At 30.7% G+C, this 23230-nt stretch overlaps 3 protein-coding genes across 4 annotated transcripts; 2 read left to right on the forward strand and 1 right to left on the reverse strand.

Annotated features, from left to right (window-relative positions):
• Positions 1-488: 488 nt before the first annotated feature.
• On the forward strand, positions 489-12727 carry Duox (dual oxidase). Of its 2 annotated transcripts, XM_074249642.1 has the most exons (17): positions 489-676; positions 1700-1777; positions 1858-2019; positions 2122-2309; positions 3206-3410; positions 3522-3688; positions 3828-4064; positions 5274-5719; positions 6287-6845; positions 7317-7763; positions 8249-8452; positions 8885-9197; positions 9311-9685; positions 10474-10691; positions 10755-11216; positions 12083-12238; positions 12370-12727. In XM_074249642.1, the coding sequence occupies exons 1-17, from the start codon at positions 610-612 to the stop codon at positions 12625-12627; spliced, it is 4542 nt and encodes a 1513-aa protein (XP_074105743.1). In that variant the 5' UTR covers positions 489-609; the 3' UTR covers positions 12628-12727. The 2 variants fall into 2 exon arrangements, with proteins under 2 accessions (XP_074105743.1, XP_074105744.1); XM_074249643.1 differs by lacking the exons at positions 489-676; positions 1700-1777; positions 1858-2019; positions 2122-2309 and having other exon boundaries at positions 3388-3410; positions 3528-3688.
• On the reverse strand, positions 12723-18129 carry Mol (dual oxidase maturation factor 1 mol). The gene is made up of 11 exons (XM_074249659.1): positions 17997-18129; positions 17741-17922; positions 16981-17283; positions 16589-16899; positions 16170-16339; positions 15840-15897; positions 15541-15675; positions 15201-15423; positions 13973-14184; positions 13686-13884; positions 12723-13008 (listed from the first exon to the last, which is right to left on the reverse strand). The coding sequence occupies exons 5-11, from the start codon at positions 16332-16334 to the stop codon at positions 12846-12848; spliced, it is 1155 nt and encodes a 384-aa protein (XP_074105760.1). The 5' UTR covers positions 16335-16339; positions 16589-16899; positions 16981-17283; positions 17741-17922; positions 17997-18129; the 3' UTR covers positions 12723-12845.
• A 32-nt stretch (positions 18130-18161) lies between these two features.
• On the forward strand, positions 18162-23198 carry LOC141531707 (uncharacterized). Its single transcript, XM_074249644.1, has 4 exons — positions 18162-18302; positions 19033-19080; positions 19568-19684; positions 19757-23198. Exons 2-4 carry the CDS (start codon positions 19065-19067, stop codon positions 23056-23058), a joined length of 3435 nt encoding a protein of 1144 aa, XP_074105745.1. The 5' UTR covers positions 18162-18302; positions 19033-19064; the 3' UTR covers positions 23059-23198.
• Positions 23199-23230: the final 32 nt, after the last annotated feature.

Raw genomic sequence — 23230 nt, forward strand, 5'->3', positions numbered from 1 at the left:
GGTAAGTATGCAGAAGATGCTACTCACAGCACGTCTAAAAGTGGGAGTTTAGCGATCGTCCAGGTGACGTCCACGTTTTTATTAAACAAAGCCATGAATTTAATAAAAACCACAGTGTGTGGGTATAAGTATGTCAGTGTTGGTTCCATTTGTTAGTGTAGAAGGCAAAGACAAAATAGGCCGACGACTTTCACCGACAGGTTGGCTCTTGGTGTAGGCTCCTCACTGTATCTCGTCTCGTCTCTGCAGATAGAGGTATATCCTCGTCTAACTACAACCAGATACTTACTACAAGACACTAGCTTCTATAGACACCTTACTTACATTACACGTACCTTTCCATGTGTTTTTTACTCCCATACTCAGCACTCCTCAAATCCGTGATCCCCGGTGGGGACTCCGTTCGAACAAACTGAGACTTCTTCTGAAGACTCTCATCGTGGTCACAGACGTTCATCACATACCAATAGATTTCCTTTCAATATTATCTTGTGATAGTTTTTTAAAATAATATTACTCGCTTTTCGGAAGATTTTACCGAATAAAATGTCCAAGTGCTTGTGCTTGAAAATTCAAAAATATTTTTATTAGAATCTGTTACAAGTAACCATGTTATCTAATGGATATTATCGAACTTACCTCGTTAATCTTTTATTGATTTTGTGCATCGGCTCTGGTGAGTTGGTTCAGTTTTTTATTATTCTTCTGATCATTGTTTTAGTTTTAAATAATTAAGTGAAAAGTGAAAGCGAGAATAGTTTTTTTTTATGTTATCCATTCTGTTAAATAATAATATTATATTTATTATTATTTAGGATTGCAAAAAATTTTTTTATTTAATTAAAAAAATTTTATTTCTGTTGAAAAAAAAATTTTTACTTACATTTTTTGCAATCCTATTATTATTATTAATTTAGCAGATATTTAATAATTTTTTTTTTAATAAATTGTGGTAAAAAAAAAAAATCAATGAAAAATTGACTTGTAGAAATTTTCAAAAAATTAATTTTTTTTTAAATAATTTTTTGGAATAAATTTGTTAAAAAAAATCAAGTGACTGCTAAGTTTAATGTCATTTTTATACAAAAATTAATTTAGCACATATTTTATAAAAATATAATTTTTTAAAAAATAAATTATGACAAAAAAAAAAATTGATAAAAAATTGACAGGAAGGAATTTTAAAAAATTAAAAAAAAATTTTTTTTTTAACAAAATTGTTTGTTAAAAAAATCAGAAAAAGGTCAAGTGACTGCTAAATCAATGTTATATTTATGTAAAAATAAATTGAACACTTATTTAATAATATCAAAAATTTTTTAACAAATAAATTATGACAAAAAAAAAAATTAAAAAATGATCAAGTGCTAAATTTAATTTATTAATAATAAATAAAATTAGAATAAAAAATAAATAAAAAAATGCTTACTTTTTTGATCTAAAAATTGAGGACATTTGATGTTTTATATAATAAATTTGGATTTGTCCCAAGGCTAAAAAAATCTAAATATAAATAATAAACGTTTCTTCCCAAGTTAAGCATGAGAGTATTAAACAAAGGTAAAAAAGTAACAGACTGTACTTATCTTCCATAAATCTTCGAGTGCAGCGACCGTACTTTACTAAATTACTTTTATTTATTTATCTATTTTTATTTATAATTTCATTGTTTCAATGGTATTACGTGGTCGTGTTTCAGATGGAGGAAGATACGTCGAGAAGCAAAGATATGATGGATGGTACAATAACATTGCGCACCCAGACTGGGGATCAGTTGGTAATAACAATAACAAAGTGAACAAAGTTAAGATTATGTTTGTCATTCTTCGACTTATTATTTAATTCAAAACCTTCCAGACAGTAGATTGATCAGGAAAGGGCCCTCGGCGTACGCAGACGGAGTCTATATGATGGCAGGCCAGGACAGAGCATCGCCGAGAAAGCTGAGCGACTTATTTATGAAAGGCGATGATGGTATTGCGTCAATTAAAAATAAAACTGCTCTATTTGCATTCTTCGGTAAGATAATAATAGTTTTTTTTTTTTTTTCCAGCTGTTATTGCAATGTAATAAATAGTTGTTAGTTAGAAAAAATGTTGTGCAAACTTACTTTTTGTTTAGGTCAATTGGTTACAGCTGAAATTATAATGGCGAGCGAAAGCGGGTGCCCTATTGAATTCCATCGGATAGAAGTTGAAAAATGCGATTTTATTTTTGATAAAGATTGCCAGGGCAATAAATATATTCCGTTTCTGCGGGCTGATTACGATCGCAAAACTGGACACAGTCCCAATAGTCCTCGCGAGCAGGTAAGTTATTATTTACTTTTGCAGATTATTGATAAAAAATATTTTTTTTTGCGCCAACAGTATCTGTAAAATTTATTTTAATTAATATATTGAAGTTTATTGACATTAGAAATTTTTTTATAATTTTATAAAAATTAAATTATTGTAAAAAAAAAATTATTAAAATATTCCACATGTCAAATTAAAAAAAAAAAATCATTAATGAAAATTTTTTTATTGTAATTGATTTTTTATAAAAATTGACAGCTGTCAGCTAACTTCAGTATCATTTTTATCAATGACACTGAAGTTAACTGACATTACAAATTTTTTTATTATTTTATAACTGCTAAATTATTGTAAAAAAATTTAATTAAAAAATTTCACGTGTAAAAATTAAAAAACTATAGGTGCAATTTTGTTAATTTTAAATTAATTAAAGAAAATAACCTAAAATTTATTTAATATCAGCTAAAAATTTTATTTTGTTAATTTTGAATTAATTAAAAAAAAATAACCTAACATTTTTTTACTATCAGCTGATTTTAATTTAATTAATTAAAAAAAAAAAAATTGACAGATCAACTGATTTCATTATCACAAAATTAAGACACTGAACTTAACTGAAATAAATTTTTTTAATAATTTTATAGCAATTAAATAATCATAAAAAAAATTGTAAATGTGAAAATAAAAAAAAAATTACAAGTGGAAATTTTTTAAATAATTTTTTTGATGAAAAAAAAAATGACAACTAACTTCAGTATCATTTTTTATTATTGTATTACTTCACCTTTAATTAAAAAAAGAAAAAAATAATTAACTTACGAAATTTAGAAGCCGAGTAATTAAATAAAACAATCTCCTAGAAAGTTTCATCCAATTTGTAAGTTCCTGGAACCTTTTTTTGATTCTAGATTAACAAAGTGACATCGTGGATAGATGGCAGCTTTGTTTACTCCAGCAGTGAAGCCTGGGCGAACACAATGCGAACCTTTAAAAACGGAAGTTTCGTAACGGAACCAATGGGACAGTTCCCAGTTCGAAATACGATGCGAGCGCCATTGTTCAACAATGCGGCACCAGGTGTAATGAGGATGCTAAATCCAGAACGTCTTTATTGTGAGTATTAAATAAAATTAATGCAATTAATAAATAAATAAATAAATAAATGAAGAATAAAAATAATAAATAATAAATAGTCAGATTAATAAAGTGAAAACTTTTTTCAAGTACTAGGAGATCCGCGAACAAATCAACATCCAGCCTTGTTAACCTTCGGAATAATTTTCTACCGGTGGCACAATGTCATTGCCGGTCGTGTCCAGCGGGAAAATCCATTTATGTCTGACGAAGATATTTTCCAACGCACACGTCGAATAGTTGTAGGAACAATCCAGGTACTTAATAACTCAATCGCACACTACTGAGTTAGTAGACTGGAACTAGATCATTATTGCTTAATGTTTTCTGTCTCGCGCTCGCTCATGTTTTTTTAATGCCCATTAAATTATTTATTTATTTATTTATTTATGTTAGAACATTATTATGTACGAGTACTTGCCAGCACTGTTGGGAGAAAAATTGCCGGATTACCAGGGCTACAAGCCAGACATACATCCTGGTATCAGTCACATGTTCCAGAGCGCGGCATTTCGTTTTGGACATACCCTCATACCACCTGGTATTTATCGACGTGATGATAAGTGTAACTTTCTAATGACCCGTACAGGGAAACCGGCAATAAGATTGTGCAGTACTTGGTGGGATTCTAATGTGAGTATAATTATCTATATAATTAAGGAAATAAGGGAAATTTTTTCTTGGGCGTATTTATATCATAAAATGATTTTTTTAAATTCAATTCTGGATCATTGGAAAGGTCAAGATCTGAATTTGTGTCTTTTAAATGTTTCATTTTCTCTTTTAAAATTGTTAATTTATTATGATAAGTTTTCGAAGTAGTTATAAATAGATTAGTTTTATGTCAAAAATTAATTTATATAATTAAGAGACTAAGAAAAATTTTTAACGGGTATATCTTTATCGTAAATTGGGTTTGATATTTTTTCACCGATAGTCATTTATGATTTAAATAATTGAGAGAGTAAGGAAAATTTTGTGACGAGCATATTATTATTTTTAAAGGAATTTTTATAGTTTAATTTGGTATCATCACAAAGGTCGAGATAAAAATTAGTGCCTTTTGGTTTTATATATTTTTTAGTAGTTAATTTTTTATGTCAAGTTTTTGGAGGAGTTTTTAATAGTTTGTTGGTTCTATAAATTTGTTTCGTCACATTTGTCCATTAAATTATTTTTAATTGATCCTGTGATAGCACTATTATTTTTAAACTTTATTTAAAAAGTACCCAAGCTATGTATAGTATCATAAATATCAAAAAATCATTAAGCCAAAATTTTCTTATTGATAATCCGTAAATCTCGGAAGTCAAATAGTGACTGCAGGTTGCTAGCTAGTAGTAGTTATATGACACTGAAGTTGACAGACATTAAAAATTTTTTTAGAATTTTATAACTGAAATTATTATGAAAAAAATTAATGATAGTGAAATTGAGAGACATCTGATAATTTTTAGAAATTTTTTAACTAATAAATTATGGCAAGAAAAATTTATTTAAAAAATTCCATCTTTAGGTGATCTAAAAAATTCTAAGTGCAATTTTTTAAAAATAATTTTCTATACCTAGTGACTGCAGGTTGCTAGTAATGACCAATAATAATTAAATTATGACATTAAAAATTGTTTTATAATTTTTTTATCCTTGAGATTATTATAAAAAAAAAAATTACCAGTGAAAATTTTTAGAAGCATTTCTTTCATTGTGATTGACTGCAGGTAGCTAGTTTTTATTATTTATAATCAGTAATTATTTATTAGTTATTGTTATTACTAATACTTATACCAATAAATAAATAATAACCAATGATTGATAATTTATAATAATTCAATGTTAATACAGGAAGTTGTTTCCAATAATACAATAGAAGAACTAATAATGGGTATGGCATCCCAATTAGCCGAACGAGAAGACAATTTACTGAGTGATGATATCAGAAATAATTTATTTGGCCCCATGGAATTTTCACGGCGCGACCTTGGAGCGCTCAATATCATGCGTGGACGTGACAACGGGCTACCTGATTACAATACGGCACGTACTTACTTCAATTTACCTAGAAAGACTACCTGGAATGATATAAACCCCGAGTTATTTGCCAAACGCCCGGATTTGTTGCGAGAATTAATTGAAATTCACGGCAATAACCTCAACAACATTGACATCTACGTCGGCGGGATGCTAGAGTCCATTGACGGGCCTGGGGAGCTATTTTCTACGGTTATTAAAGAGCAATTTATACGCCTACGTGACTCGGATCGTTTTTGGTTCGAGAACCAAGACTCTGGGTAAGTTGAGAAGGTCGTCTGGAACAAATTTATTGTGTTACGTTGTTAGCTTCATTCATCAGGCGACTTAACGCTGATTAATCTTACCGGGTATTTTTATTTACCGGAAAGTTCTGAATCATTTACGGTTAAAAATTTTTTTTAAATATTTATTTTTTGTAATTTAATTATTTTGTAAATTTATTTATAAATTTCAATGAATTTTTCTTAAAATTGTCTTTTTAAAGCTGGTGAGAAAAATTTATCAAAAAAATCCGGTCTCTAATTTTTTTGTAATATTTACTAAATTAATCAAAATTTTTTTTATATAAAATTAAATTTTATAAAAAAAAAAATTTCTTATAATTTTTTATTATAAATTCTTCTCTGCTTAAAGATAAATTATTAATTAATGTAAATTTTTTTTTTCTCAGAACAAGTTTAAAATTTTTTTTTAATATTTTTTTTTTCTTAAAAAAAAATTAAAAATCTTTAAAAAAAAAATAATAATAAATATTTTTTCAAAAATATTTATTATTATTCAAAAAATTACATAAAATTTACCAATAATTTTTTTTTTTTAATTAGAGTATTCACAATGAGCGAAATAGAAGAAATCCGTCGAGTAACTCTCTGGGACGTGATAGCAAACACCACAACAATAGACCCATCAGCAATCCAGCGTAACGTGTTTGTTTGGACGGAGGAAGATCCTTGCCCTCAACCGGAGCAATTGAAGGGCTCGATGCTGGACTCTTGTGTTCCGCTTCAAAGATACGATTACTTCATAGGAAGCGAGTTGGTGTACATCTACGTCTGCGTGTTCATAGCATTCATCCCGATTCTCTGCGCCGGGGCCGGGTACGGCGTGGTAAAACTCCAGAATCGGCGACGGCGAAGACTGAAGATAGTCCAGGAGTCGATCAAGCGACGCAGTGGTCGCACAGGGTGCATTGTTGCTTCCTTAAATGGTAATGGACGCATTGATAAAATGATTGTCAGAGAATGGCTGCATGCGAATCACAAGCGGCTTGTTAAAGTTAAATTCGGTCCTGAAGCGGCGCTGTATATTGAGGACCGCAAAGGTGACAATCTGAGGACGTTTGATTTCAGCGGGGTCAATGTCGTTGCCGTGGAGGAGTCTCAGGTAGTTAAATAAATTTTTATGGTATAATATTAAGGTAATTTGGTAGTCGCATTAATTAATTAATTATATTTTCACAGAAAAAAAAAATTTCTTGAGCCAAGAAAATTATAAGGAAGACTGAAGTTATTTTGGAGCAAGAAGAAATTTTTTTTGGCTTCAAAAAAATTTTTTTTAAGATTTTCTTGATTTCAGAAAATTTACACTTGACTCAAGACTTTTTTTCTTTCTGTGTTTTAAATAATATGGTAAAAAAATCTGATTTTTTTTTCTACAGATGTATTTAATCATAAATCATAATCTTTCAAATAAATATAAAAAATATGGGGTCAAGTTTAAGTCATTTGGCTAGCAAACTACCTTAAAATATGAAGATGATACTGGTTTAAATTTGAATGAATAAATTAAAATATTTTTAAGATTAATAAGTAAAATATTAAATAATGACTCATGAGTAGTTTTCGTCACATCTAGGAATGTGAGAGCGGTAACGGAAAGGCTTTGGTGCTGTTGCGTATTCCTCGAGACTACGACCTTGTCCTTGAACTAGATTCTCTCAACGATCGTGGAAAGTTTATATCTAAACTTGAGGCGCTACTTGGTATCCATAAGAAACATCTTACCATTGTCCACACCAACCGCGACATAATGCTCGCCAAGGCCGAGACCAAGGAGCGACGCCAGAAGAAACTCGAGCAGTTTTTCCGGGAAGCTTATGCTCTTACTTTCGGGTTGAGGCCTGGAGAAAAGCGCCGTCGTAGGAGCCAGGATACTGATGACGGTGAAGTTGTCACTGTGATGAGAACTTCGTTGTCAAAAAGCGAATTTGCAAGCGCTCTTGGGATGCGACCCGATGCGGTGTTTGTTAAAAAAATGTTTAATATCGTCGACAAAGATAAGGACGGACGGATTTCTTTTCAGGTATTTATATTTACTTTTTTTATTAACAGATTGATGTGAAAGCGAGGTAAATATTTAAAGAGGTTTAGAGATCAGGACGTTGCCCTGTTTTTAACTTTTGAAATTTATTATTTGTAAATTTAATGCTTTTTTTAGAGTTTTAAATTAAAAACTAGATACATAATTAAGAAATTACTTTGCATTTTGTGAAATATTGACATTTTTAAAAATATAAGCTCATCCCGATGTTACACTCCTCAAGACCTTTCATTTGAGTACCCACATCAATTTTTCATATATTTATATATATTATATATATGTATATATGAAAAATATATGAAAAATGCATGTGGGTACTCAAATGAAAGCTCTTGATGATTGTAATTTCAGGATGAGCTTATTTCTTAAAAAATTTCAATATTTAAGAAAGTACAGTGCAATTTAACAAAAGTCATTATTTAATAAATCAAAATTTTATTTATTTATACTTCACATTATTATTTTAGGAATTTCTGGATACTGTACTCCTATTTTCACGTGGCAAAACCGAAGATAAACTGCGGATTATTTTTGAAATGTGTGACAAAGACAGTGACGGAGTGATTGACAAAGAAGAGCTGTCTGAAATGTTGAGATCATTAGTTGAAATTGCACGGACTACTAGTTTGTCTGATGATCATGTCACTGAATTGATTGACGGAATGTTTCAAGTAATTGATTTATTTTAATTTTTATCAATACTCGAGAAAATTAAATTCCTTTTCTTTATTTCAATTCATTAATATTAAATACCGTAAATTTTTATTTAAATTATTAATTATTATTAATTATAATTTAAATAAATTAATTAATTAGATTTTTATTAATAAATTTAGCCGACATCTAAAAATTTTTATGATTTTTTTTTTATTAAGTAATTATTGCAAAAAAATTTTTTATTTTTTAAAAACTTCAAAAATTGTAAGTGCAATTTTTAAAAAATATTTTTAGTTATAATTTAATAAATTAAGCAAAGTAAAAAAATAAAAAATTTTTATTATTTTGGCTAACTTTATTATTATTTAAAATTAGGCTTTAAAATCAAAGATCATTTTCCAAAATTGTATAAATGTTGACGATGAAATACATATCGAGTGTCGTAGGGTGCCGGACTGGAAAGCAAGGAGAGCCTGAATTACAACGACTTCAAATTGATGATGAACGAGTACAAGGTTGATTTCGTAGCAATTGGATTAGATTGCAAGGGAGCTAAACAAAATTTTCTAGACACCTCGACGAACGTAGCACGTATGACGAGTTTTCATATCGAGCAGCTGCCTTCAGAGGCCTCTAAATGCTGGATAAGAAAGCAGTGGGACGGGGTGTCCACTTTCCTCGAAGAGAATCGTCAAAATATTTTCTACTTGTTTATCTTTTACGTCATTACTATCGCGCTCTTCGTCGAGAGATTTATACGTAAGTTGTCTTTAAATAGATCCTCAACTCTAGGCACATGTGATACCAATAGTACGCTAATAATAATAATAATAAATAGTAATAAAATATATGTTGATATTAAACTTCCACAGATTACTCGTTTATGACCGAGCACACGGACCTCAGACACATTATGGGCGTGGGTATAGCAATAACCCGGGGCTCAGCAGCCGCCTTGTCGTTTTGCTACAGTCTTCTTTTGCTAACGATGTCACGAAATCTTCTAACGAAGCTCAAAGAATTCTCGATCCAACAATACATACCGTTAGACTCTCATATCCAGTTCCACAAAATTGCTGCCTGCACGGCACTCTTTTTCTCCGTGCTACATACTGTGGGACACATCGTCAATTTCTACCACGTGTCTACCCAGCCTATTTCACATCTTCGTTGCTTGACGAGTGAGATGAACTTCCCTAGTGACGCTCGGCCCACTATTTCCTTCTGGCTCTTTCAGACAATTACCGGTATTATAATTTAATTCATTATGTATGCACTGAGAAAAAAATTTTCTAAGAACTTTTTTATTGACACTTAAATTTATGAGGTATTAGAAATTTTTATAACAATTAAATTATTATTTTAATAATTTCAAGTGTGAAAATAATCAAAAAAAAAAAAAAAAAAAAAATTAATTAAAATAATTTTTATTTAATTCAAATGAAGCTATTAGTATTTTTGCTAAAAATAATTAAAATATATATTTGTGTCAAAAAATTATTATATTAAATTTAAAAAAATTCTTGAGTAAAGAAATCTATTTTTAAGAATTTTTTATTGACAATAAAATTTATGACAGTCATTAAAAAATTCTATAGCAATTAAATAATTATTAAAAAAATTTAATTGCAAACTTTCACATGTGAAAATTAAAAAAAAAATTTAGAATCATTTTTTTTAATTAAAATTAATTTTTTATAAAAATTAAAAAAAAAATTGTTTTTTGTCTGAAAAATTATTCAAATAAAGCTCATTAGTATTTGTGTCAAAAAATTTAAATTTAAAAAAATTTTTAAGTGAATAATTATTGTCTGAACGTAATTTTTTTTTTCTCAGTGTAAAATTAATAATATAATTAAGCAAAAAAAATTTTTTTTTGCTTGAATAATCACCTAGCTGATAGTTAATGCTAGACAAGTCAATGCCAGCTTTGCAATCTTAATTCCATTAGTATTACAAACAATTACTATTGTTGAGATAAAATATCCATCAACTCTTATCTCTCGATGACTAATTGTAGGCTTTTTGAATTTAGGTGTCACTGGTATCCTGCTGGTCGTAGTAATGACGATAATCTTCGTGTTTGCTCATCCGATAATCAGACAAAAGGCTTATAAATTTTTTTGGTCAACCCACAGCCTCTATATTTTATTATACGCGCTGTGCTTGATTCACGGATTGGCAAGACTGACAGGCGCTCCAAGATTCTGGATTTTCTTCGTTGGTCCAGCAATTATTTACTCTCTGGACAAAGTAAATTTTTTTTTTTAATTATAAATAAATTGTAAATTAAATTTACTGTAAAAATAATTCCAGGTGGTCAGTCTGCGCACCAAGTACATGGCGCTAGACATTATTGAGACAGAATTGCTGCCCTCGGACGTGATAAAAATAAAATTCTACCGGCCGCCAAATTTAAAGTACCTATCTGGCCAGTGGGTACGTCTAGCGTGCTCGGTCTTCAGGTCTAACGAGTTTCACTCGTTCACATTGACCTCTGCGCCACATGAGAACTTTCTCTCATGCCATATCAAGGCCCAGGGTCCATGGACATGGAAGCTTAGAAACTATTTCGACCCGTGTAACTACAATCCGGAAGACCAGCATCCGAAGATAAGGATCGAAGGCCCCTTTGGCGGAGGCAATCAAGACTGGTACAAATTTGAAGTCGCAGTTATGGTAGGCGGCGGAATTGGTGTTACGCCTTACGCCTCTATGCTTAACGACCTTGTTTTCGGTACCTCTACCAACAGATACTCCGGTGTCGCTTGTAAAAAGGTATTAAATATCATTTTTTTCTATAATACTAAATTCAACAGACATCTAATAATTTTTAAAATATTTATAATTAAGATAAAAGCTTCAATTATTGACAGGGGTGTAAATATTGACACCCTAAATTATTTTTAAATATATTTAATCATCTGTAATAAGAGTAACTATCACATAAATTTTTATTAAATTCTAATTAATTAAAAAATTGAAAAAAATTACTGTCAGTTCAAAATATTAAATATTAATTATTCTTCTTTTTTCTCATTTTTATTTTTTAATTCATAAATTTTTTTTTAAATTTGTAAAATTTGTGATAGTCAATTTTTTTTTTTTTTTTTTTTAATATATCAATAAAATCAAATAAAAATTTCGTCCAAAAAAATAATTTCGTAAAAATTTGAAAAAATTTTCAATTAATTTATTTTATTTAAAAAATTTTTTAAGTCGCAAAATATAGCTTAAATTTATTAAATTAATGTCAAAATTCACATTATTATCTTTAACTATTGTTCATCAATTTTTGATACTTTTTTAAAATTTATTTCGTAGTTCAAAAAATCAAAAATAAATTAATTTTTGGTTTTTTTCATCAAACAATTTTTATATTTTCAATATACCAAAAATTTACTTATCCATATCGAGTGTGGGCGAACAGCATTTTTTGTAAACAAATTATGCCATTAATTTTTTATGATTAATTGACTTTCTCATGTTATCCTTCATCGGAATATTAAAATAAGCAATTCGTCTTGCGCTATCTTGATTAAAAAAAAAAAAAAAAATTATCTTGTTTAAATATCAAATAATTTCATTTAAAAATAACTTTTATTTTTTATAATTTATATTAATATATCTTATTTATATTTAAGGTTTATTTCCTCTGGATTTGTCCCTCCCACAAGCACTTTGAGTGGTTTATCGATGTACTGAGAGACGTAGAGCGCAAAGATGTAACAGACGTTTTGGAGATTCATATTTTCATAACCCAGTTCTTTCATAAATTTGATCTCCGCACGACTATGCTTGTAAGTAAAAGTCACAGCTTAATATGGATTGTCATACTGACGATAATTATAATAATAATAATCGTTAATGTAAAGTAAAAGCTTCTCATTAATAAACATGAATTTTTTTTTTTTTTTTTTTTTTTCTGTAGTACATATGCGAGAATCACTTTCAAAGGCTGTCAAAGAAGAGTATTTTCACCGGTTTGAAAGCGATAAATCATTTTGGACGACCTGATATGACGTCATTCCTTAAATTCGTCCAAAAGAAACACAGTTATGTCAGCAAAATTGGGGTATTTAGCTGCGGGCCGCGGCCATTGACCAAAAGCGTGATGTCCGCTTGCGATCAAGTTAATAAAGGCCGTAAATTGCCCTATTTTATCCATCACTTTGAAAATTTTGGATAATAGCTGGCTTACTGTAGGCCTTAATATTTCAATTATAGTTTGTCAATTTGTAAATAATTTTTAATTAATTAAATAAATAATTTATGATCGCTAGATTTAATTTTTTTTTTTTTTATTAATGGTACTAATACTAGATTTAAATAATAATAATTATTATTAATTATCTAATTAAATTTATTTGCGCTAAAAAATTGACTATGAAATACTTTGTTGAGCATTCAATTTATTCTCCGTGAGATTGGTGGAAATGGGTATGACCAGTTGGCCTTGTTTGATTCATCGCTATCACGATGTAAGTCTGACGAGGACTCGTGAGATATATATCCACGGTTAACTATCCCTTCGTGGAGTTTTTTATCGCTTCCCTTGGATGGTAATTGACTTGAATAATTTTATATTATTATTATTAATTATTTGTTCTTGTTTAACTTTATTTATTTATTTATTTTTTTTTTAAATGTTAAAAGAAGTATTTTAATTTCTCAAAGAATTTTTTTTTTTTCAATTTAATTCAAAGTTAAGAAAAATTTCAAGGATGTTTAATGGTACTCTCTACTTTTCAATATTAAAATTTTTTATCGTAAATTAAAATATTTTAAATATAAATTAAATCACTTAGTTATAATTTCGTAAGATCTCTTTAATTACTAAATATTATTAAGAAACAGTTAAGGAGATCCAAGTACGCGACTAGTGTAAATAAATAAGTTCCAACTAATCCGCCATTTTTAATAATCACTCTCTCACCTCAAAATTTATTTATCTCCCAATATTTAAATATTTAATTTAAAAAAAATGTAATTAAATTTTTTATAAATATTTAAATTGGCAAAATTATAACTATAATCTTCTTTTTAAAATTAGTAATTTAATTTATTATTTTTTAATTAAGAAATAAAAATGTAGTGAGGTTATGAGTTGTAAGATTTACAGTAATCAAATTTATTGAAAAGTAGAGAGCGCCACTTGGTAATTCCGTCAGAACAATGACGACAAAAAGAAGAAATGTAAGTCATGTAAGTATTAATAAATTAATAAATTAATAAACTAAAATTTACCTGGAATTTCTTTGATCGTAAAGATTTTCTTTAACTCTCGGAAATTTCTGTGGTATATTTCTCGTATCAAAACTTTCTTCAATAATAACATGCCTGTCATAAGGCGTGTCATAATCAACTTCAAGGATCGTCGAAAATTGATGAGGGAAAATCAGGTCAATTATTGTTATAATAATTCCACTTAGCAGACAGCTTGATCCTTGAACGAATAAATTTATAAGCAACGAAATTCGTATTGTAAATTAATAATAAATCATAAATATAATGTAGACATAAAAATAAATTACCAGCGACAAGGATAAGCCAATAATTCCACCCAAAACTGAAAACAAGTACCGAGCCATCGACGTGAGCAATTAACGGCTCACAGGGCAGCAGTGACCAATAAATTAAATTGGTAAATAGCATGAGTATACCGGTGAATATCATGCTGTAGGCTCCGTATCTTGGGACTACGACCAGTAGCAGGTTCATTAGTGACCAGGCTGCGAAACACGTCCTGAAAATTTTTAATTATTAAATTATTAATTATTATAACGTTAAATTATTTATAATTAAATTAGCTTACTATGTGTATTTTTTTTTAACAATAAACTAGGTTTAGAAAATTATTTTTAAAAAATTGCACTTAGAATTTTTTAGATCATCTAAAAATGGAATTTTTTAAATAAATTTTTCTTGCCCATAATTTATTAGTTAAAAAATTTCTAAAAATTATCAGATGTCTCTCAATTTCACTATCATTAATTTTTTTTCATAATAATTTCAGTTATAAAATTCTAAAAAAATTTCTAATGTCTGTCAACTTCAGTGTCATATAACTACTACTAGCTAGCAACCTGCAGTCACTATTTGACTTCCGAGATTTACGGATTATCAATAAGAAAATTTTGGCTTAATGATTTTTTGATATTTATGACACTATACATAGCTTGGGTACTTTTTAAATAATGTTTAAAAATAATAGTGCTATCACAGGAACAATTAAAAATAATTTAATGGACAAATATGACGAAACAAATTTATAGAACCAACAAACTATTAAAAACTCCTCCAAAAACTTGACATAAAAAATTAACTACTAAAAAATATATAAAACCAAAAGGCACTAATTTTTATCTCGACCTTTGTGATGATACCAAATTAAACTATAAAAATTCCTTTAAAAATAATAATATGCTCGTCACAAAATTTTCCTTACTCTCTCAATTATTTAAATCATAAATGACTATCGGTGAAAAAATATCAAACCCAATTTACGATAAAGATATACCCGTTAAAAATTTTTCTTAGTCTCTTAATTATATAAATTAATTTTTGACATAAAACTAATCTATTTATAACTACTTCGAAAACTTATCATAATAAATTAACAATTTTAGAAAAGGAAATGAAACATTTAAAAGGCACAAATTCAGATCTTGACCTTTCCAATGATTTTAAATTTAATTTAAAATCATTTTATGATATAAATATGCCCAAAATTTTCTTATCATTTTAATTAAAATGACATACCACAGCATTATAGAGGCATAATGACCAGCTTCCCGGTACTTAGCGCCCCAGGAAAACCCTTCCTGATGAAGGCTAAAGTACTCAGCCAGCGAAATTATTGGAAAAGGCGCTCCGCGGTAGAGGGCCTCGCGGAATGACTCACTCATCTCTGTGGGACTTCTCCACCAAAACCGCTCATTGTACTCGACGTCACCGATTACGTCGCTGTCCGTGTAATTAGTCACTAATTAAAACAAACAATGAGGCATTAATTTTTAATTAAAAGCATCAATTTTAAATCAGGCTGTCAACAGCCTGATTAATTAATTAATTAATTAAATAACAAATTGCGAGTACCCACAACTATAAGTTATATTAATATGCATGAGTCCTATGTACCCTCCTATTTCGGCTGGCGTCCGGTACCTGGAGAAGACGCTGTAGCTGCTGAGGATCGAGGACGAGGTCGTGTGCCAGGTGGAGCCATATTGCGCAACTATAACGGAACATACGGGGCTTGAATAAAAATAATTTATTACGCAATTATCATCCGCGAAATAAAAATATAAATATTTATCTTTATAAGGTGAATATTTACTTTTTAAATTTTTAATCATTATTTTAATCCACGCTCTTTATTTTATTACTTTTTATACTGACCTTGAATACTTGTTCCAACGAAGAGGCTGAGAGTTACCGTCAGAAATGTTGTTATTCTCTGTAAAAATTTTATTATTAATTTCTTGCAATCTATCTAAATACATTACTTGATATTTGCTCAATAGATTATTTTTTTAATTTAATTTAAAAATAAAATTATGAAAATTAAGTTAGCTGACATTTAAAAAATTTGAGAATTTTTTTTTTATAGGAAAAATTATTTAAAAAAAATGCGAAAATCTTTAAGTGCAATTTTTTTTAAATATTTTTTAGTTGTAATTTAATAACTTAAAAAATAAAAAAAAAAATTAAAAGTATTATAAAATTTACTTCTTTGCGGATCCCCGGGAAGATAATAAGGAATGCTGTGAATATTGTTACGAAAATAACAAATATTGTTATTAAATGCACGTCTCCGGTAACTGGAGTTCGATTACTGTAACTGTATAGTGTTGGGCCACCATCATTGCGGAATGCATCAAACCATCCCTTCATTTTGACTGAAATAAATATATTTAATATTATTTATTATTAATATTAATTTATAATTTTATTTAAATTAGCAGACATCTGACAATTTTTTATTTATATTTAAAAAAAAAAATTTACATGTAATTTTTAAAAACTGTCAGAAGAATATATAAAAACACTTAAAGAAGAAACAAAAAAAAAAAAAATAAAAACGCCGGTTTAATATAATTTAATTTATATTAAACCGGGAATTCTATCCTAGTCACCCAAATACTTACAATCCACGTGGTTATAATTCAAAAATAAATTCCTCTGGCAATAAATTTATTAACAGTAATTTGAATGCATGAGTATATAAGGTTCCTTGAACTCATGCTCACGTCTGAATATCACACATGTACTGATGTCACTAAGCACGTAGACACGGACAACATTACTTTCACGTAACTTTAAAACAAACGTTTAACAATAGCTACTGAAACAATCCTTTCTTCTTTTTCAGAGAAGAAATATTTAAAAATAATTCACATTAATTTGACAGAAAAATTCCTAATTGTTTCAGACATAATTGATATCTTTTTGTCCCAACCTACGAAAAAAAAAAAAATAAAATAAATACTTAGTCAAAAATGATATTAAAAGTGTAAAGTAACAGGTGATGACAATGTACCGCTTGCAAAGTGGCTCAAAGACTGACCCAAGTAGGTTAACAGGTATCCAGTTGAAAGTGGCCTCCAACGTAAGGCAATAGGCATAACAAGTAGAAGGGAGAGCTACGCTTAGTGGGAGATGTAGTTATCGAGGCATATCCTTTATGCATTCACGATCTTTATTCAACATTGTTTTTACAACATCCTGGTAGCTCGCCTCTGTAAACTCTGTATGCCTAATCATCGTTAATCATCGATGTCTGCTCTATTCTGTTGTAATTTTTTCACAATCGTGATGACGTCTTCGGAATTACCTCTATAACCTTCTCCAGCATAAATAGTAAAATTTTTAATGGTATCACAGTGTGTGTTTTACAAAATTGTATCTTTGACTTATTTTAATTATTTAAAATAATTTTTATACCCTTTTATACACTGAAAGAACCAGATGACACTGGATATCATCCCAGATTATACTGAGTGAAAAAAAAAATTTTTTTAGATAGTAGCGCTAGTATAATCCAGATATTAGCTAATATAATCCAGATAGTAGCTAGTATAATCCAGATTACAGTGAGTATAATCCAGATTATAACGAGTATAATCAAGATAGTAGCTAGTATAATCTAGATTACAATGAGTATAATCCAGATATCACCCAGTATAATCTGGATTATACTAGCTACTATCTGAAAAATTTTTTTTTACCACATATATCACTGAGTATAATCTGGGATCTTATATTGCAACCATTCTTTTTAAAAAGCCTTTAAATCTCACCTAAATATATGCACATCCTTATTTAAGTCACCTTTTAACATTGCTATGAATTTTTCTTTTGTTAGTTCGCCCTCTAGGTCGTTTACCCACTTGTTTCTTACTTTCCAGCATAAATAGTATCATAATTTATTACAACAATAAAAATAAATAACAGAGGAAGAAATGAACGAAAGCAAGCCAACCTGAAAATAGCAAAAAATGATTAAAATTTGGATCAAATTTTCCAGCACGTGGGTAGAGCCAAGGAAGTGATTACTCTAGTTGAGCCGGTCATTGGTCTATTTCCCAGATGATGGGCCAGGAAAAAGCTCACAGCTTCTGTTGGTATCAGTATCAGTGTAGTCGTCTTGATGTCTTGCTCGAGAGAAGCCGGCACACTGTTGCAGTGGGTGCTATTTTAGTAAATCTAAATTTGTTCTCTGATGGCATACGTTTAGTTTTGTGTTTTAGTATAAAGAACCGTGTGTAAGGAAGCGTGTGTAGCTCTCATCCGGACATACTTTGGCCAGTCGGTTAGATACTTCCAACAGCGCTGCTCCTCTTGGATCCTAAAATCAAATTGGTAAATTACTATCTCATCACAATTGCTTTATTATTCAAAATTATAAAATTTAAATCTAACCATCTATTTTTTATTTAATTAACAGCTAATTATTTTATTTTATTTTTTTTTTTTTTTTTTTATTTTTTTTGCAGCTAAGCTTTGTTAAATAAGGATTAAGTTCTAATTAAAAAGTGGTTATTGCTTCTTCCCACTACCCTCACTAAATCTAGTGGTTTATTCGCCGGACCGTAAAAGGCGACGCGCTAAGAGTTACGCGTTTATAGCTATTACTGCTTTCTGTTATTTCTATTTATTTTTAATTTTATATGTCTATTTCTTCTCTAGATTTTTATTTATACTTACTTACATAAATATCTACACATACATATATAAATGTGACTATATTTACATTTGGATAAATGTATTAATTTTATAAAAATGGGCACGATATGCTTTCTTCGTTTTCTTAATTTCGTAGATTCGTCTTGGTTCTTGTTCTTCTTTTGCGTCTCCTATATAATGCGCAATATTATTAATAGAATACGACCTCGCGTCTTTGGCTTTTCCAAAACTAACGCGTAATTTATATTTACTTTATTTATACTATTTAAAAACTTACTCTTTGTACTTTTGTAAAAATAATTTGTTTTACGCTTTTGCTTACTCTAAAGTTAATACTGCCGCAGATATAAATAAAAATATAAATATGTAGCATTGTTATTATGAAAAAAAATATATTTTATTGCAGCCAATTTTCCTCGGGTAATTATTTACTTCGTCATGTCGGATATTCAAGGTCAGTTTCACTGCTCAATTTATTCAGAGGTCATTTCCGATTTTTTTTCATACCTGTAATAAAAATAATTCATCATTAGCTTTGTATAAATTTTATTTCCTGATTAATAACTTATTTTATTTTTTATATTTTATTTAGAAATTTATATGAAAATTAATGAGAGTATTAAATCTATTTTTATATAATAATTTTATAATTTATATGATTTTAGGGTTTTTTTTTTTAATTTAATTTTCACAGACTAAAAAAATTATTTTTTTTTTAATTTAACACTTACCAAAAAAAAATCAAAATTTTTTTTTTTTCAAAAAATTGTCTACGAAAATTGAATTTTAAAATTTCATCACTTAGATATAAATATAAATATTCATAATGATAAACCATACTCACAAAAAACCGAAAAAAAAAAAAAAAATACTAAAAAAAAAAAAAAAAAAAAAATTTAGCAGATGGATAAGAGGGCAAACGAAAAAAAAAAATGTTTCAGACAAATCCATTGACGAAGAGGTAGCAGAGAAGATCTCGGACGGAAGTCTAGGTACCTCAGACAAATCATTATCTCCAGGGCCGGAAAATGAAAGCAGCTCGCAGCAATTGTCAGCAGGTTCGTCGGCTCGATGAAAAAATAATAACGTAGAGCCACAACACCGGGCTGATGTTGGTGACGTTCTTTCAGAGACGATGAGGAGCCTGAATGAGGAGATTTCTCGGACTCTGGACTTAACAGGCACTATAACTGGAACTGGAACTGGGACGACAACCAGTGGGACAACAACAGCGACAACGACGACACAAGACGAGACGGGAGATCTGTCGACACAGCCAAAGAGGGACGAAGTCGGAAAAACAGTTGCCGGTGAGTGCAGGAATATATTGCCCGTATTAGTTGAGCATTTGCGCTCGGCACTCGAGCTGACATCGGCCAGTACCAAGCGGAGTCTCGCCGACGAGCCACTGGCACCAGACCCGCTCCGTGATTCCCAGGATCCACCAGCCTCGTCATCTTCCACCATGGATTTCAATTTATTCGGAGATCTCCTGGTCTCAGACATAAAATCCGCCCTGGTGAGACTCCAGGACACCCTCAGGCGCGTCGACGTCGACGCTCTGACCCGATACAGTGCCACTCTGGAGTCCAATGACAAGCTACGGCTCCTGCAGTTGATTTCCAATCTGGTGTCCAATTTAAAACTGGCCAAACTTTCTTCCGATGAAGAACCAGCCGCTCCTGCTCCAATTCCTCCTGCTCCAGTGGTCAAAAAAAGGTCCAGAGGCAAGGACAGGCACACAATTGGTGTCAGCAGCGAGGAACTAGCCCGAGCCAGGCGTTGGCTTGAAGAAAAGGGCACCGGAGTAACTCTAACTTCTCAGAGACTCTCTCTTGCTCCGCAATTTATAGAACCAGGCAAAGAAGAAGCAAAAGTAGAGAGAGAGAGCAGTGAAAAGATGTGCGACAAGCACATCAAGGACAAGATTAATCAGCAGCAGTTGCAGAACAGGAAGGACAATGAGCCTCTTGTTCCTGAAAGTGATAAAGTTGGTGATAAGTTGGAAGAGCCGGTTAATTTTTTAAATATTAATAACAAAATTGCCAGTAATAAGTTCACCGCTAAGAAGTTTAAGATAAAACGTGCTAATACCATTGATATTCCTAATTACTTGAAGCTCCAGGCGGAGAAGTCTCAATCTTCCAGTCCTGGATTGAGAAGGCCCATCGACATTGGAGACAGGCTCTCTTGGAACCAGGGAAGTGTTTTGATTCCTTCTTTTGAACCTAAAACGGAAAACGACCGCAAGTTTTTGGCACTTATTAATCGTAATAATGATAATAATAACAACAATAATAATAATAATAATAATAATAATAATTTTTATAGTAATAATATTAATAACGTTAATAATAGTACTTGCAATTACAGTAATGGTAATAGTTTTAATCAACCGTTCAAGAGTTTTAATTACCGGCAAACGAGTTCGATTGCGGACAAAAACTGGAAAAGTAGGTTTTCAAATATAAAAACCGCGTTTGACAAGCCTTCACCACCAGCTTCTGTTGACAGTTTTTCCAGAAGAAGTTCTATATCTCGAGAAGAGAGCAAGCATGTTATTGTTGGTTCATTGAGACTCAAACCAGAGGAGCCATCTGCCCAAAAGAACCATTTTGGAACTAAGAACGGGTCATTTACTCACGCAGCGACATCTCCGTTCCAGAAAATTAATAATAAGAGTATTAATGGTATTAATTCTAATAATAGTTGTAATAATGATGAAAAACCTACGCCGTCTTATTATTTACCGGCTTGCGCCTCTAGTGGAATGCTTCGAGCCAAATTGAAGATGTTTGATCAGCAAGATACGCAGGGTGATCCGTTACCGAGGGTTAAATCAGCAGCAAATACCAAAGTAAATGTGAAACCTGAAAAAATAATCAAAGACACTGCTTTGAATCACTGCCAAAATCAAATACGTAACAATGGATTTCGTAATTCGTCTTACGATAACGTTAAGAGGCACTCTGTCGTTTACGATTCTAACGGGAATATCAATAATCATTTAATTAATATTAATATTAATAATAATATGATTAATGATGATGATGATGAAAAGATACAGGGTCAAGACATCCAAAAGCAGAGTGTTGCAGTGCAGACAAATTATCCAATCGAATTGAATGATGTTGAAAATGATCGGCGTGAGTCATTGATACGACAAAATTGTCCCCGTCAGTTTCAACACAATCTTCAGTACCAATCTGTGCCAAGAACTTTTTACGAGAATGAAAATCCTATATATGTACCGCCTAAGCCAGTGCCAACTTCGCGAGATATTGATTTTTTGGTGGATAATCCGATCAATGCCAATTACAGTAATCGGTTTGTTGATGACGAGTCGGAACATTCGTTCTTGGACGACGAGAATATCGCTAATCAGGATATTTCTGATGATAGAATTGTCACGCGTTACACAAGCGCTATTGCTACGGTGGAAAATTCTCCAATGTCAGTGTCGCCATCTGCTTTTCAAGACGGTTCCGGGCTACCGGTTTTAAGTGATGATGTTCAGAGGCATAATTTACTTCAGCAGAGCTTGATTAGAAGGTTGCAATGTGAGCCTGAGTCTTTGATTAAACCTATTCAAGCTCCCCAGGTTGGAACTGGACAGTTCCAACCTCAAAATCCGACTCAGTTCCAACCTCAAATTCCAGCTCAGTTTCAACCTCAAATTCCGGTTCAATTCCAACCTAAAATTCAAAACCAGCTTCTAAATCAAAATCCAAGGTACTCATTAATAAATTACACCGAAAATTCATCACCAATAAATGAAGAACCGGCCCAAAACGGGCGTGATTCAATAGAACCACTAATAGAAAGCCGCAACACCTTGGAAAAAATTAATATCTTCGAAGAAAAATCAACCCGGCGCCCAGAACCTCTAGTGATTCGTCCCATCTACGTTCCACCTAAAATAAACATCATGAGTCCATCAAAAACAATGCCTCAAAGTCCGAAACTCACCGTAAATCCTTACGTACCATCTTTACCAGTAAAATATTCAAGCCCCGTGGACTCCAGCGATGAATATCTGGTAAACTGCGCCACTCGTCCGCACAGATCGATCGTTCTCTCTAAATCCGAGTCCTGGCACCAGCTGGCGCTCTCCAAGAACCACCTCCAGGTGCCGCCACCTGCTGTTCCGACTCACAAGCCACCGCGCGTCAGTTCCAAGAACTTCCACGGCGAGTCAGCTGATCGGAACATGAAGAAGATGGAAGAAAAGGTCCAGCGGTACTTCTACAAGTCTGAGGGCCAGAATAAAAGAGACTCGGGGAGTGGCAAGCGGAGATCTTTTTCGCCGAGAAAAAATAACCTCGCTTTGGCACGCAGTCATACCATGCCGCATATTTATGACGATGCAACTGATGTTGACAAGGCATTCGACAGTCTCTTTGAAGAAACGACGCGTGATAATCGCCATTGATTATAAATATATAAACTTTTATTATTTTTTCAAAGTTTATATTAATTATTAATTAATATTATTTTGATTAATCAAGTTATTATTTATTTTTTGTCCCTGTTGTAAAATAAAGATTAATAAATAATTCTATTTAATTAGAATTTTTTTTAAGCTAATTATTAATTATTTATTT

This window comes from Cotesia typhae, unplaced genomic scaffold (genome assembly GCF_013202065.1).
Source record: "Cotesia typhae breed Kobodo isofemale line unplaced genomic scaffold, CoteBio_Ctyphae contig_50, whole genome shotgun sequence".
Lineage (NCBI taxonomy): Eukaryota > Metazoa > Arthropoda > Insecta > Hymenoptera > Braconidae > Cotesia > Cotesia typhae.